Here is a 15273-nt window from a genome sequence, read left to right as displayed (position 1 = left end):
CAGAAAGTTCGGGGGCGGGGCGATGAGAGCAGCGCGGCCGGCGCGGTTCTGATTGGGCGCGCCCAGCGTCGCCGCTTCCGCGTTTCCTCCCGGGGGGGGGAGGGGGCGGCGCATGCGCGTGCGCGACTCCGCTTGGTGGGGCCCCTGTTCCAGCCATGGAGGAGGTGAGGCGGAGGCGCGCGGCGCGCGGGGGCGGCTGCGGGGCCGAGCGAGGGAAGAAGGGCCGTTGGGCGCCTCGAGGGGACCGGCGGGAGCCGCTCCCGGGGCGGAGAGGGAGGAAGGAGGGGGCTCCTGCTCATGTGCAGAGCGCGGGAGAAAGGACCCCTTTGGAAATGGTACAAAAGAGGCGGATGGGAAGGGAGAGAAGAGATGAAATGAAACAGGACAAAGCGAGGCAAAATAGTCCGGGCGACGACACCGATGCCTTCCCCAAGCACAGGAGGGGAATTCTGTTCCAGATGGTGGCGCATTGGGGAAATGGCAGGGGTGCTAGAAACTCAGATATATAAGCTAGGCACCCAAAGGCCCCTTAAACCTGAGTCACCATCACCACAACATAATATGTATTTGCCAGGGGGTTGGACATGACGACCCTTGGGGTCCCTTCCAGTTCTAGGATTCTATTATCTCAACTACATTGCTTGATTGGAGTTTACTCACTTGGAGTTGATTCACTTGTCCCAGTACGCAAGAACTGTGGTCTGTGAGCTCCATTTGGGAGGCCTGTGGAAAGGTTGCTGTAGTGTCAAGTTTATTTGTACTCAGCCCTGCACTTACTTTCCTTGATGTGATGATGGAGGACTAAGATGTCCGTGATTCGTGCAGCAGTGCAGAAAGACAAGACAAAATCTTTAAAGCTAAATCTAAAGCTCCCTGGTTTATTCAATGGTGGCAATCTAGTTTTTATATATGTTATGTGTTTGGATTATCAATGCATTTGGATGATTTTACGATTTTATTGTATAAACTTATGCCAATAAAGGCTAATAACAATAACAACGTACATCGTTTGCCGCACATGTCAGCTGGCTTGATGGAGATGTCAGTCGCCAACCTGGTGCCCATACATCTCCATGTACAGTTGTACCTTGGTTCCCGAATGCCTTGGTACTCGTACGTTTTGGCTCCCGAATGCCAAAAACCTGGAAGTAAATGTTTGGGTTTTTGAACGTTTTTGGGAGCCGAACGTCCAGCGCTGCTTCTGCTTGAGTTCAGGAAGCCCCTGTAGCCAATCAGAAGCCATGCCTTGGTTTTAGAAAGTTGAACAGATTATGTTCAAGAACCAAGGTATGACTCTATTTATAACTGGACCCACACCAGTAGCAAAATGTGCCTGGCACCTACGGAATTTCCAACACTGGGACCTTGGGCTGCTCACTGGCTCTCACCCACATCCGCCTCACAGGGTTGTTGTTTTGGGGATGAAGTGGGACGAGAACTATGTTCGCCTTCTTGAGCTCCTTGCATGGTGGGGGAGGAGGAAAGAAGGTGGGATATACATGTAATTAATAATTAAATATTCACCCTTTAAGATGCTGCTTTTTCATTTATTTCTTTTGATTGAGATATATATATAACTCAGAAACTTGCGAACAGGCTTGGAAGGGCTCTGCGTGACTTGACAAACAGCTAGCAATAATACTGGGCTGTCTCCTGTTGAATCTTGCCTTAGCCATGCACGATGCCCTGGACTTCGTAGGGCTAGCTGCAGTTACTGTGGAATGGTGACCTATGTAATCACTGAAGTTGTCCTTCAAGCTGAGAAATAAATTTGGGGGAAGTAAACAAAATTGATGACCTCCTTCTACCAGTCCACAATAGAAAGTGTCCTCTCATGTTGTATCACAGTGTGGTACGTTGGCTAGACAGCCACAGACAGAAAGTCTTTACAGAGGGTGGTGAACACAGCACATGATATCGTGGGCTGTCTCTTGAGTCCGCTAGATGACATCACAAGGGATCGTTGCCTTAGGAAAGTGAGAAAAATTCTCAGGGATGATTCACACCCCGGCCAGCACCTCTTTAATCTTCTACCCTCGGGCAGGAGATATAGAAGTATAATCAGTCATACCAACAGGCTAAAAAACAGTCTCTATCCATGGGCTGTTAGGCTACTGAAAGGAAAATAATATAGTGCAACTGACGTTCAGGGTTGGTGTGTTGTGCAACAAGCAACACAGAGTGCAATGAGATTGAGTGTTTGTAGGGGGGGGAGGGTTGGTTAATTACATTGTACACAGGTTGTACATTAACAATAAAGGTGATATTATTGTTATTATTATGTGGGATGGTCACATTCTTGGTCACATTCTCAATATTGCATGTTCCATTGGCCCTGCTTACCCCCCTCTTTCTACAGTGAGCAGGACAATGGCAAGAGCAGGACAACATGCACACATACTGTGTGTTCAGAACCTAGTGCCCTGTAATGGTGTGCCCTCTGCAAATGTCACACTCAGTGCAAAAGTGAGTGTGAAGGGTCTGGGGAGCATGTGACATCAGGAGCAGGGTGAAAAGGTGTGTGCTGCCGCACCCCCACCCCTTCGTGCATTTAAGCAGGGAGGGCAAATTGCGAAGAGAGGTCTAGTGTTTTACCTGGAATCAGAAGGCACAAATTCATTCCTGCTTGACTGTAAAGGATAGCATGGAAAAGATCTGTTCTGACATCCATTCCACCATTTGATAACTTTCTTGAGTGAAAGTATTAACGTCTCTTCTCCAGATCATAACTGTCAACATTTTCCTTTTTTAAAAGGGAAATTCCCTTATTCCGAATAGGATTCCTCGCAAGAAAAAGGAAAAGTTGACAGCTATGCTCCAGATGGCTTGATCTTATGAATTTAGGCAGGTGCTAATCTCTTGTCTCTTGTTCCAGTGTCTTCTTCACAACTTTTCAGTATGTCGTCTTTTAAATGACAATAGAATCTAGTTTCATTTTTAAAATGTTTAGTGTCAACCCATACAAAATGCTCAATATCTATATTGGAGGAATATCTTTTTAGACCAAACAAAATAACACAAAATAATGTGCAAGCTTGCAAGTTCTCCAGGCTGCATGGTTTCTGTGGAAATGCCAAAAATTTGTATGATGTTTTGTGATACTTTAGTTGGCCTGATTAAGTTATTTCCTTAATGTGCTTTTTGTGGTTTTAACTGTTTGCTGTTCTGCACTTCATGCTTTGATTGTACTGTATGGATTGTTTTAATTCTTTATCAGCACTTGCTTTCAAGGCAGCTTACAGATTTGTGTGCTCTGTGTGTTTCATCCAGCTACATAAAGATTTAGATGAGGTGAAAGAGCTTTTGAAAAAAGCATCAAGAAAGAGAGTTCATGATTTGTTGCTGTCAGAAAAGAATAAGATAGAAAGAGAAATCAAGAACCACTTACCAATCAAAATAAAAGCAGAAACATCTGAAGAAGAAAGACCACCTCCAACAGGATACACAGTGAAAATCAACAATTATGGTAGGTCTGATCCACCCATATCTTTGAATTAATACAAGAGATTCAAGAAAATATCTTGTAAACTGCTTAGTAAACTGCTTAGGATCACAGCCAGTGTATATAATTTTTTAATCCATGAATCATAGGTTGGATTATATATGGAAAAGTAGGTTATTGTGCATAGATTTATATACTTTTTATATCATGAACAAGGGATTTTTTGTGATCCTACAGGAGCACATGAAAACCATAATAACTGTTACTTGATGCATACCGTATTTTCCGGCATATAAGACGACTGGGCTTATAAGATGACCCCCAACTTTTCAAGTTAAAATATAGAGTTTGGGAGCCAACTAGAGGCAGCCAGTCTTTTCATCCCTGTACGCACACCGCAGCTGGGGCGCTGGGGGCCTCGCAGGAGGATCAGGGGAGGGGCGGATGGAGGGGAGGACTTCAAAGCCCTGCTTGCCTCATGCCTCCATCCTCGGTGGCAGCCAGAACATATGGTATATCTTTCTCTCTCTCGGTATAATAGTCAATGTTTCCCTCGCATGATCCGCCTCCTTTGTGGGGCCGCCAGGCCAGCGCAGCCGCCTCTTGCCCCTTTTTTGGTGGGAAGGGCTCCCTCCATCGCTCTCCGTGTGAGGGGGGGAGAGGAGGAGGAGAAGCTGCCGCCTCTCTTTTCCCTCACTGGACCCATCTCCCCCCCACCTCCCTCACCTCACAGAGCCCCAACGGCCGCCAAACAGCCGCTTACCTGCCCCGCGCACGCATGAAAGAGATCCACGTGCCCCCCTCCGCGGCTCCCCCCCTTCTAGCTCCCTCTCCCCTCCACCCTTTCGTAAGAGGGAAGAGAAACAGCGCAGGGCTCGTAAGCACGGTGTGTGCAGGCGCCCCCCCCCTCGCACCAGCTGCCTGAAAGTGGGCTCTTTCTCTCTCTCTCTCTCTCTCTCTCTCTCTCTCTCTTTCACGCCTGAGCTCGCCGGTGTCCATCCGTGGGGGGCAGAGAGAGAGAGAGAGAGTGGAGACACGCACAAATGTAGAAAATGCGCATACACACTGGGGTCACCTGAGGCAGGTGTCGCTTCAGTGGTCCATGTGGGTGAGTGGGGAGGTTCGGCACTCGGGAGGCCTAGCGAGCCATGAGAAGGGATTTCCCTTTCTCCCCCCCCCCCCCGCTTATTTTGGGGACAATGGTTCGCTCCTGCTCCTCCTGCCTCCGCTTTGAAGGTGCTCCGAGGGACGTCAGAGGAGCTGCCCCCCCCCGTCCCATGTCTTGTGGGGGGAGCATGGGCAGCCGGTGGAGAGCTTCCCATTGGACTTTACCGCTGTGGAGGGCAACACTCAGGCGACCCCCACAACCATACCCGGCGTTTAAGACGACCCCCGACTTCCTGGGTTAAAAAGTCATCTTATACGCTGGAACATACGGTAATTGTTTCCTGGCAACTCCAGTTTACATTAAAAACAAACATGTTTCTAGCCCTCATGGTTGCCAGAATTGTTTGCAGAGGTGTGGGCACTTCCTGCTAAAATCTTAGAAGATGAAGAAATTGCTCACCTAGGGAGAGCAGTTTGGAATGAATGTAATAAATACAGCTTTCTTTTAATCCCTTTAGCTTGGGATCAGTCAGATAAATTTTTGAAAATCTACATCACTTTAAGTGGAGTTCAGCATCTGCCAGCTGAGAATGTGAAGGTGCATTTCACAGAAAGGTGGGTGTTTCATTAAATGCCAGGAAGTACAGATTGTGTCTTGAGCCATTTCTTGCTTTGTTTGTCCCTGGCTGTTTGTTCCCATATTAAGATGTTTCGGAAGCTAGTGAAATAGTTATTAAAGTATTAAATTTCCTTCGCAAACTGATGTACAGTATATGAATATATTTTGAAAAGAAGATCTAATTGATCCTTGAATAGGTCTTATGCATTGGTAATTTCTTCTCTCCTCCCCTCATCACTCTCCAAACATCTTTCATATCTTTCCTTTTCATAGTTTTAGCTAATCCTGTAATGTTATTACACCTTTCCTCTGGATTTGACTTATCTAATTGTTTATCTAATACTATATTGAAATCTCCTGCCATAATCATATAGCCCATATATTCAAATCCTCCATTTCCTTAAACATTTTATGAAAAAATTCCAGCAGATTTTCATTAGGAGCAGAAGTATTAATTATAGTGTACTCTTCCCCTGCCATTGTTCCCTGAATTATAATGTATTTTCCTTCAGGATCTTTCTTCATCTTTAATATACTAAACCCTCATCTCTTTGAAATTATAGTTGCTACCCCTCTTGATTTTGAAGTACCATATGCTTTCTCATAATTATTTATACCTATTTATTTATGCCTTTTTTCTTTAGATTTCGCCCCCAGCTCCTTGTTCCTCCTCTGAGTTCCATTTCCATTTTTTCTGCTTTCCTTACTTCCATCTCCACTTTGTTTCTCTTGTCTGCTTGCCATAATTGCTTCTGTTGATTGAGCTCTGGTTAATTGCTGGACACTTCGATCTGATGGGTGCTTTCCTCCCCTCACCCAATTTATTTTGCTGTTTTGCCTCACGGAACTTGTCTATTAGCATCTAGCCAACTCAGTTGCGTCACCGAATCGTTATTTACTGTGTCTTAAAGTCACACTAATTTCCTTACAGTTTAATGCGAATATCTCTGGGCTTGACTTTTACCCGCTTCTGTTGTATTTGTAGTATTTATTGTTTTTTTCCCTTTTGAGCTCTTTTGCTTCAGTTACCGTATTTTTCGTCCCATAGGATGCACCTAGTTTTTTGGGGGGGGAGATAAAGGAAAACTTTTTTTCCTTTACTTCCCCCCCCCCCCAAAAAAAAACCAGGTCGGGGAAACCAAACCAGGTTGGGGAACAGCGGTATGGTGGCGCTCCGCCTCCCCGCTGTCCCCGAGCTTGTGATGTCTGCCCGAAGCGCGGGGTGCTCTGCTTCAGCGCGCCGTGCGCTCCGTGCAGCAGGCTGCTATCCGCAGCCTAGGGAGCCCTGTGGGAACTCCCGCGGGCTCCCCAGGCTTGCTGATAGCTTCCTGAAGCCTGGAGAGCGAGATGGGTCGGTGCACAGATTTCCCCTTCATTTTTGGAGGGGGAAAAGTGCGAAAAATACGGTATGTCTTATATGTTACTCTAGATTTGTGATACTAGATTTTAGGTGCAGAGCAATTTATTCCCCCCCCCCCCCTTTCCATGTCAGCTTTCTCTGAATTTGATAGATCATGGCTGTGCCTTTATGATTAATCTCTTCTTCCTTCTAGATCATTTGATCTGCTGGTGAAGAATCTGAATAACAAGAACTACACTATGACTTTCAACAATCTTCTGAAACCCATCTCTGTGGAAAGCAGCTCATGGAAGGTAAACGCTTCTTTTCAAGTACATGCTAACGTTGTAGATTCGTATGGTTTCCACAGCTTAGGGCTGCTTCCTGTGTTACTACCTGCTGCAGATTAGTCATTAGGCACTTGCGAGGGGGTGAGCCATCAGTTCTGTAACTTGTGGTTTCACGATGGAAGGGTTTCACCCTTTTTTGACAGGCTTCCTGCCCATATATTTACATTCTGTTTTCAATATTGCTGGGCAATAGAGGACAGTCAGCCGCATACCTCAGAGGCCCACTTGTCCCTGAGGTCACAAATCTGGGTTGTACCACTTGACATAACAAGAGAGTCTTTCACAAAGAAACCAGTCTGTTGGGAAGAATGAACAGTATCCAAAGAAGAGCTTCCATTAGCACAATGGTTTCCCCCCTCCCTAAATCTGCTCTGGAGAACTGTGGGAGAGAGAGTGGAGTTACGCTGCACAGCCACTAGTCCCTGCACTAGCAGAAGCACTTTGTTCGATGCCATCCAAGGGGCCTAGTCTCATTCATGTTATATATGTGGTTTCTTAGGCTTTAGCAGGCAGTATTGAACTTGATACAGTGTTCTCGAAGCTGCAGACATGAGTTTGACCAAACTGCAGGAGGCAGTGGAAGACAGGAGTGCCTGGCGTGCTCTGGTCCAGGGGGTCACGAAGAGGGGGTCGAACCCGACTAAACAACTAAACAACAACAACAATTGAACTTGATAAGGATAGATTCTTTCTCTTGGGTGCAGCTGAAAGAAATTTTTGCTGCGCCCAACAGAATGCACATACTGTATCTCGCAACCTTCAAATTACAATCATGTGACCTGTCTAGTAGAGAAACAACACTTGTATATAACAGAGCATTTATTCTGAGATTTGTGTAGAGAATTAACGCAAAAAGTGTTCAGATTGGTGAAAACAATTACCTTGTCTCAAATTACCGACAACGAACATACTGCTAACACGAGCCCCATTCTGAATGTTTCACAACAAATTCAGTGGGTGGGCTTTGGCTGGCAAAAGTGTTGCACAGAATTAGTCTATTTTATACTTTACATGTGAGCGAAAATTGCTCATACAACGCCATCTCTCCTGCTCATTTTGCCCCTTTTTTGTTGCTGCTGCCTGTTGTCCATATTCTATATTTTAACTCACATAACTGAATTGTCATTCTTTAAATACTATTAAAAATAAAGTTATTGATACTTAGCCTGTTCGGTAATTCTGCCACCTAGTTTCACTTTTTGTAGTGCTTTTCTTATTTTTGCAGATCAAAACAGATATGATATTGATATTATGTAGGAAAAAGCAAGAGGAAAAATGGGAGTGCCTAACACAAGTTGAAAAAGAGACGAAGGAGAAGGAGTAAGTGCACCTCTATTTCTTCCTCTGTTGCATTGCGTTTTGTAGAAAAAAAAGACTTGCGGATTAGGCTTGTTAACCCAAAGCGGTGTTGATCCATGCAAAATATTTGTCAGTTGAGCTGGTGTTTGATGCTGAGAGTTATTGTCGCGGTGTTTCCAGTTGTGGCAGTCAAAAGACTTTGAGGCAAAAGTCTAATCCGGGTTTCATTATTAGTGGCTCAAATTGTGCCACTTCAATAATCCTGATGGGCATCCCTTTAAGTCAGCTCTGCCATATCATCTTATTTAGAACTTGTTCATTTTCATAATAGAATACAATTCCATGTCTTTAAATTTTTTTAATAAAAAAAAGCCACAGGTTTCAAACCACTGCCTGTGGGCGATTGCAGAATCCAAGCTATGCGTTGGTCGATGGAACCGCTGGGCTAAGCTGGCTCAATTCCATGTCTTTCTAAACTGCAACACAATGAGCTTTTAATCTTTGCTTGTAACATTTATTGCAGAAACCGTATTTGCCTACTGGTGGTTCTTGCTACTCATACCTGAAACAGGCCACAGTATTTTTAATGAAATCTTCCCTGTGTCCTTACAAGAACACGAATACTTAATATTCCACTAAATATATGCAAAAACTGGTTGCTTGTTTTGCTGCACAAAAGGGCCATGTCACTTTCTGGAATTAATACTACATTGAATGCCAGATATTCAGGAACTAATTTGTCCTGTAGCAAAACCCAAGGTTTTCCAATATACAAAACAAGCTTCCTGGGGGATATATGGATAGTTTACCAGAGTGGCTGCAGGTGTGGTGTAATGCAGAAGGAATAGTAAGCGCAAGTGACAGGTTTAATGTCTGTACTTTTTCATATTCCCACCTCTTACTGCCTGAGGTCTGATCTATGTACTTTTAACATGTGTATTTTGATTATAAGAGAGGGCACAGATTCATATTTGGGAGTTGGGAGGCTTGTAAGCAGAAGTGGGGAGAAACAAGACAGTAATTGAAAGTTATCCAGGCTTCCTCTCTCCCAGCCAGTTGCTCTTAGTCTAGTCCTAACAATCCCTCTGTATATGTTCCACTGATTTTTAATAAAACTTACAGGTAAACAGGTTTAGGATTTGAGCTCTCATTATTTTACTGTTTGCTTACTTGTACAGTGGTACCTCCGGTTAAGTACTTAATTCATTCTGGAGGTCCGTTCTTAACCTGAAGCACCACTTTAACTAATGGGGCCTCCTGCTGCTGCCACGCCGCCGGAGCACGATTTCTGTTCTCATCCTGAAGCAAAGTTCTTAACCCGAGGTACTATTTCTGGGTTAGTGAAGTCTGTAACCTGAAGTGTATGTAACATGAAGCGTATGTAACCCGAGGTACCACTGAATTTAAATCTTAATGCATGCCAAACTTTGTGTGTAACTGGTGATGTAATTATTTTCTGTATGTTTGTATGCTCTAGGAAAGCTGCTTATGACACCTCGGACCCGAGTGAAGGGTTGATGAATCTCCTGAAAAAGATGTATGCTGAAGGCGATGATGAAATGAAGAGGTCAATTAACAAAGCCTGGGTTGAGAGCCGAGAAAAGCAAGTCAAAGATGATTTCCCAATAGATATTTGAACAAATACCCATCTTAAATGTACATCTTTTGTATGGGGCTTCTGCTGAGATCAGAGAAAGTGTGCTGTTTACATAATCTTCTGCGTAAAAACAAGTTTTACATTTCAGGTTGGAGATGGGAAATAAAGCATGCAGAAAAGCTTTTCCTGCAAATGTGTTGCCCTTTTTCCATAAAGCTTTACGTGCTTTTTGTGAAATTGATAAAAATAAGTAAGCTAGTTTGAGTGCAACTGTCTATTGTCTGAAATCAACATCTACTTACTACCCACACCTGCCCAAGTTCTGTATAAGAAACTTTCACTTCTAACCATTGAGGAAATAGGTTTCAGGGCATGTATGCGTAATCTGTATGTACAGACAAGGGAAATAGAAAGCTTCATATACTTTTCTCAGAGACTGATGGTGCCCATTTCAAGAGCACTATGGAAGCATGTGAATTAACTAGCATGTAATAGGACTGTTAAGTACATTGCTGGGAGCTTCCAGGGGGCAGGGTTATTGATGTTTCACTCTGGCTTCCTCCTCTGTACTGATGAGGATTTGTGCCAATCTGTCCTTGTGGAGATACTCAGTGAGGACAGCGATGGACTGAACAAGCTGTAATGTAATTGTTGCAATAGTCAAAATAACAGGACATTGACGTCCCAGACCCACCAACAGGAATTGCAAAATATAGGATAACTATATTTACTTAAACCCTCATGTTTCTAGCCATTGTTTTTGGACCATGCACTCCATCTAGCGGCAGTGAGAGCTGCACCAATCCATTTAGCAGCTTAGTCAGGAAGAAAATATATGTTTTAACTATGTAGTGTATCTGAATTCTGTGTCTATGTGATTTTTCAGATTTGCTAGCAATATACACCCTGCAACAATGTAATGTTATATATCAAACCTTAAATGCAAAGGACAAACAAAATCCAAGCGTGGGACTGCTTTATTTTTCCATGTCATTTTTAAATATACAAGAGGAGCAAGTGTGGCAGATTTGACAAAATTAAACAAGGTTGCCCCCTTCTAGCTAAGTGTCTTCTACCAATGGGACTATCCCCCCCCTTCAGACTCCTTACATGCTGCAAGTTATATAACGTGTCTTTAATTCATCCTAGGAGTTGAAATAGAACTCAGTTTTGTCTTTTTTGAAGAAAAGCCTTGTTGGTGGTGGCTCACCACATTGCTCTCTGTACTCCAGAGAGCTGCGCATGGTCAGCCAGATGGCGGAAGACAATTCGGCTTAACCTCCATCGCCACACTACAGCTCGTGGACGGGATGTCAGAACACATCGATTACGGATCCTCGCTGGGCAGGTGTCCCGGGGAAGGGCAGCAATCTCTTTTTCAGCCACTTCCTGGAACAAATAAAAACAGCGGTAATACCCATCGGTAGTCTTGGAGCTACTACAGGCAGCACCCAATTTACACACCATCTATTTGCAGTTAACCCGCTGAAACCTGGAACTGGGGAGCACCATAGAGAGTCCTAGTGACTTGCGAGGAGACCTTTTGCAGAGCCTGAAGAGGACATCCTCTTTGGGCTGTGGGGAGGGTTTCCTCGCAAGCCACTAGGATTTTCTAAGGTGCTTCCCATTTATGAACATTTCACTGACTCATACAGAGGTCCAGAATGTAACCCCTGTGTAAATTGGGAGACACATGTAGTATATATCATTCACAAGGACACTGTCTCTTAAAAGTTTAGCAACACAGGAAGGAAATGTGACAGCAACAGCAGTTTTACAACCACTATGGTTGTGACAAATCAAAGCTTTAATTCCCCCAGGTAGGAATCTGCAAACTCACAGGCAAAAATAACATGTGTCTCGAATCTGTTCCACTACTGAACTCCTCTTACTGTCAGAAAGTTTTTCCAAATGTTTAGTATGAATCTCCTTTTTTGTAACTTGAAGCCATTGCCTCGAGTCCTACCCTCCAGAGCAGGAGAAAATAAGCTTGCTCCAACTTCCATGTGACAGCCCTTAAGAAAATGGCTATCTCAGTCTCCTCTTTTCCATGCTAAACATAACCAACTCCTTCAAGCGATACTCATATTTTCTTAATTTTTTTGCAAGGGAGAGTTGAGAAAATTAAAGAGGAAATATGGAGGGCAAAAGGAAGCGAAGATGAAATTGGGGGTGCAAGGGGGTTTGCGAAAAAAGAGGGAGTAGGAGGCGTGTGGGAATAGGGTGGAAGACGAAAGGGATGGTGGCTTCACACCTGGGCAGAAGATGAAAAGGGTGCATAGCTGCAATGTGTAGGTGGAGTCAGATACAGGATGTTACTGTGTGGGAAGTTTGTGTGCAAGGCTGCTTGCACAAAAAGAGAGGGAAGAAGCATGGACATGGGGCGAAGGTAAAAACGAGAGCAAAGCAGGGTTGCAAAACTGAAGAGATAAGCAGCTTCAGTGAAAAGCAATCTTAGTAGTTGCATAGTGTGGGAAGGGGAAGGTCTAGGAAGTTAATGGGTGAGGAATAGCAGAGGGCAGGTCAGCCCTAGTGTTGTTAAATTCTAAAAGCATATGGGAAACAAAAGAGCTTTCATTATGCCTTTTAAATTTAAGAAAGGGTACAGTCTGGAACAGAATAACCAGCAAAAAACTGCCTGGAATTTTTAATTGAAGGACACAATGAGAAAGGTTTTAAATGCATAATAGATGCCACTTCCGGGAACCCACCACAATAAAGACACAATAACTTAAAACAAAATTATAGGATTCCCAAGCAGTAGGTTACATTCCAAACTGATCCTCAGTGTAATACTGTAACTGCACACAACTGGCTACCTTCTTCCATACTATTATTTGCTTAGTGGACTCTTAGCTTCTGGAAAGAATAGAAATTGGATAAACCAATGACTATAAAAGTATGTAAAAGCAATGGATGTACTGTGGAAAATGAATCAGGAGATGATTCTATTCATAACCTGTTCATAACCTACTATGGTTATATCATACTGAAATAAAATATATTTCTGAATCTGTGATGTAGATGGGGAGGGGATGCTTGGTTCATTGCTACAATCAAGAATATCTTTAAAAAGTATTTTAATCTTACCTGGAGTTCTTTGGGCAAAATTTTGTTTTTCCTAAGGGAATTCAGCCGCAGCCTCTGATCTGCATATTCAAAAGCCATCTTCCTTCTCTTAACATCACGTACCATCCTCCAGTCAACATAATAACCCCTTACTTGTCCAACACATGGTATGCGGAAGATCTATTATTATAACAAAAATAAATCAGGGTCAAAGTGTGGTACAATTTGTGCAAGTAATCAGATGCAAGCGTCCAGATATTCATCACTGCATCTGTTCTTTTAAAAGTAATTATACTTTTATCTGATTTGCTGACAAACGGTTTTCCAGATTTAGCCTTGGGAGGGAAAGACCACGAAAGTGTGAGCCCACAAATAATTTACTAGCCTACCCACCTGGAGACGCAATTGTTTGTAATTTGTAGCACCCTGATGGGGTGACTCACGGGGAATAAACGCCTGGCTAGCAGAGAGCACTGCAGTACAATATTTCCTACGGGCAAACAAGCAAAAGGCTATTTACATTCCTGAGTTTCTTCCGGGGTGGAGAGACAGACTTTAGTGTGGGCTTGTGTTTGGGGCTCAATAACTCACGGGACGAATTCCCGGCTTTCTGTCCCCCAAGGCCAACCTCCACCAACCGGAAACACAGCAGCTGACACCTATCCAAGCGAAATGAGACGCTCGTGTCCTTCACCCCCCCCCCCCCCGAGCACAGGCCTGGAAAGGACGGGGCTCATGGCGCCAAACTCTGTGTGCTTTCTAATTGTCGCCTTTTCTACGTTCCCAATCTGTCAGCCGCCTCGAGCCCCTCTCGGGAGAAAGGCGGCGCACAAAACAACCCGTTTGCGGGGAGGCGAAACATCCGCCAGGCGCGGCTCCGTCTCTGAGGGGCTGAAACTTGACAACCCGCAGCCAAGGGAAAGGGCGGCCCCCCAGGAGGAAACACGCGCGACCGCGACTCTCACCTGACGAGACGCCGCCCGAAGCACCGCCGCCGCCGCCATCTTGCGCCCCGCCGGCCCCACAATGCTGCTCGCCAAAGGCAGCGCGGAGGAAAGCTGCGCATGCGCTGCCAGCAGTTAGGCGGAGCTACTCAAGTATAATCCACGGCGGTGTGGCTGAGAAGCGCGCGGCCCCGCCCCCTTTACCCCGCCATACTAGCCTCCAACGGCGTCGCGGCGGACCGCGCATGCGTCGCCAGTAGTTAGGCGGAGCTAACTGCTCATAGTGGGACATAGAGATGCTTCTGGAGACGCGCGCTCGCAGTTGAAGGAGAGAATGCGGGAGGTTTAGCTAAAGCGGAGAAAGGAAGCCTGCTTGGGGGCGGGGAGGGAAAAAGCAAAACAAAAGCAAAATGAGAATGATAGAAATTAATAGGTGAAATATGTGATCTAATAGAGGAACCTGTATTAGGTGAAATAAGTGATATCATGCAGTACGTAAAAGGGATGTGTACAAAAACAGCATGGAAGGAAAGCAGAAGCCAAATCCCAGAGAAATGGATAACAAATTTGAAACTGGTGAAAGTAATGAAATATAATTTAAAAATTAATATAGAGAATAATAGAATTCAGGGGAACCCCAGGGGTCATCTAGTCCAATGCTGGAATCTCAACACACAGCTCCCCATCCAGTTTGAAGCAATACCAGACCCTGCTTAGCTTTGCAAATGAGCTAGCAGCTTATCACATTTTGGAGCTATTATCTTGCAAAGTCAGCCACTTTAAAATACCTCACAGAATAGAAAACAAGAGACAGCAGGTGAATAATAAAAGGAAATGTGCCTTTTGTAGTGCACAAAAGCTTAATAATACTCGTTTGTCAGCTGCATACTACAAGACTATTGTTTATGTTGCAGCAACAGGCAACCATTCCTGCCTTGGGCGCAATATTGCCTGCAGCTTTCCAGGGCTCCAGGCAGGAAACATCTGCAGAGACAGCGGATATTCAAGCAGAGACCTTCTGCACAGAAAGCAGGTGCTCTACCAGTGCGCCATGACCCTCACGACTGCCCAACCCCTTATAAACCCTTTTATTTACGGGATCTTTGAACTTCACGAAATGAGTTTTTTGTAGGGAGAAGGCAGGTTGGAAATGAATTCAAATAAATTCAGCACAATACTGAGCCAAAAAGGGACCCCAGAGCAGTAAGCAGGTGGGCACAAATAAGACAACAGCTGTGTACACACCATATGTTTAAATAACATTTCTCTCTCTCCCTACTCAAAATCCTGGAAGCTGTAGTTTGTTATGGGTGATAGGAATTGTAGCTCTGTGAGGGGTAAACTGTTGAATAGTGGGTAGACATGGCAGACGACACAGCGATTTCTCCAAAGCAGCTCTTTATTTTGTAAGCTGGAACAGAAAACTGAAACAGCAAACAGCTCAGCCAGCCTGCTTTTATAGGCAGCCAGCTATCAACATTGTAGCAACAACAACCCAGGGTTTCCC

At 44.5% G+C, this 15273-nt stretch overlaps 2 protein-coding genes across 4 annotated transcripts; one reads left to right on the top strand and one right to left on the bottom strand.

Annotated features, from left to right (window-relative positions):
* Positions 1–10712, top strand: CACYBP (calcyclin binding protein). Of its 3 annotated transcripts, none has more exons than XM_083744021.1 (6): positions 1–164; positions 3271–3466; positions 5068–5164; positions 6722–6821; positions 8083–8177; positions 9634–10712. In XM_083744021.1, exons 1-6 carry the CDS (start codon positions 156–158, stop codon positions 9791–9793), a joined length of 657 nt encoding a protein of 218 aa, XP_083600147.1. In that variant the 5' UTR covers positions 1–155; the 3' UTR covers positions 9794–10712. The 3 variants fall into 3 exon arrangements, with proteins under 3 accessions (XP_083600147.1, XP_083600148.1, XP_083600146.1); XM_083744022.1 differs by lacking the exon at positions 1–164 and adding an exon at positions 222–335; XM_083744020.1 differs by lacking the exon at positions 1–164 and adding an exon at positions 1059–1148.
* On the bottom strand, positions 10713–13893 carry MRPS14 (mitochondrial ribosomal protein S14). The gene is made up of 3 exons (XM_083744056.1): positions 13788–13893; positions 12844–13002; positions 10713–11142 (listed from the first exon to the last, which is right to left on the bottom strand). Exons 1-3 carry the CDS (start codon positions 13824–13826, stop codon positions 10960–10962), a joined length of 381 nt encoding a protein of 126 aa, XP_083600182.1. The 5' UTR covers positions 13827–13893; the 3' UTR covers positions 10713–10959.
* Between the last annotated feature and the right edge of the window lie 1380 nt (positions 13894–15273).

The sequence above is a fragment of the Podarcis gaigeae genome (genome assembly GCF_964106915.1).
Source record: "Podarcis gaigeae genome assembly, chromosome: 6".
Taxonomy (NCBI): Eukaryota; Metazoa; Chordata; class Lepidosauria; order Squamata; family Lacertidae; genus Podarcis; species Podarcis gaigeae.
Note: the sequence above shows the minus strand (reverse complement) of the source record. Positions and strands in the feature narration are given on the sequence as shown.

What these genes read in the sequence shown, in the direction of transcription:
- CACYBP (XM_083744020.1), top strand. Translation starts at nt 1,074, where the DNA reads ATGTACAGTTGTACCTTGGTTCCCGAATGCCTTGGTACTCGTACGTTT. An exon ending in AAGGTGCATTTCACAGAAAG is followed by an intron (nt 5,165 to 6,721) that starts GTGGGTGTTTCA and finishes TCTTCCTTCTAG; the next exon opens with ATCATTTGATCTGCTGGTGA. An exon ending in AAAGAGACGAAGGAGAAGGA is followed by an intron (nt 8,178 to 9,633) that starts GTAAGTGCACCT and finishes TGTATGCTCTAG; the next exon opens with GAAAGCTGCTTATGACACCT.
- MRPS14 (XM_083744056.1), bottom strand. Translation starts at nt 13,826, where the DNA reads ATGGCGGCGGCGGCGGTGCTTCGGGCGGCGTCTCGTCAG. An exon ending in TTCGGGCGGCGTCTCGTCAG is followed by an intron (nt 13,003 to 13,787) that starts GTGAGAGTCGCG and finishes TTATAATAATAG; the next exon opens with ATCTTCCGCATACCATGTGT. An exon ending in TTTTGCCCAAAGAACTCCAG is followed by an intron (nt 11,143 to 12,843) that starts GTAAGATTAAAA and finishes TATTTGTTCCAG; the next exon opens with GAAGTGGCTGAAAAAGAGAT.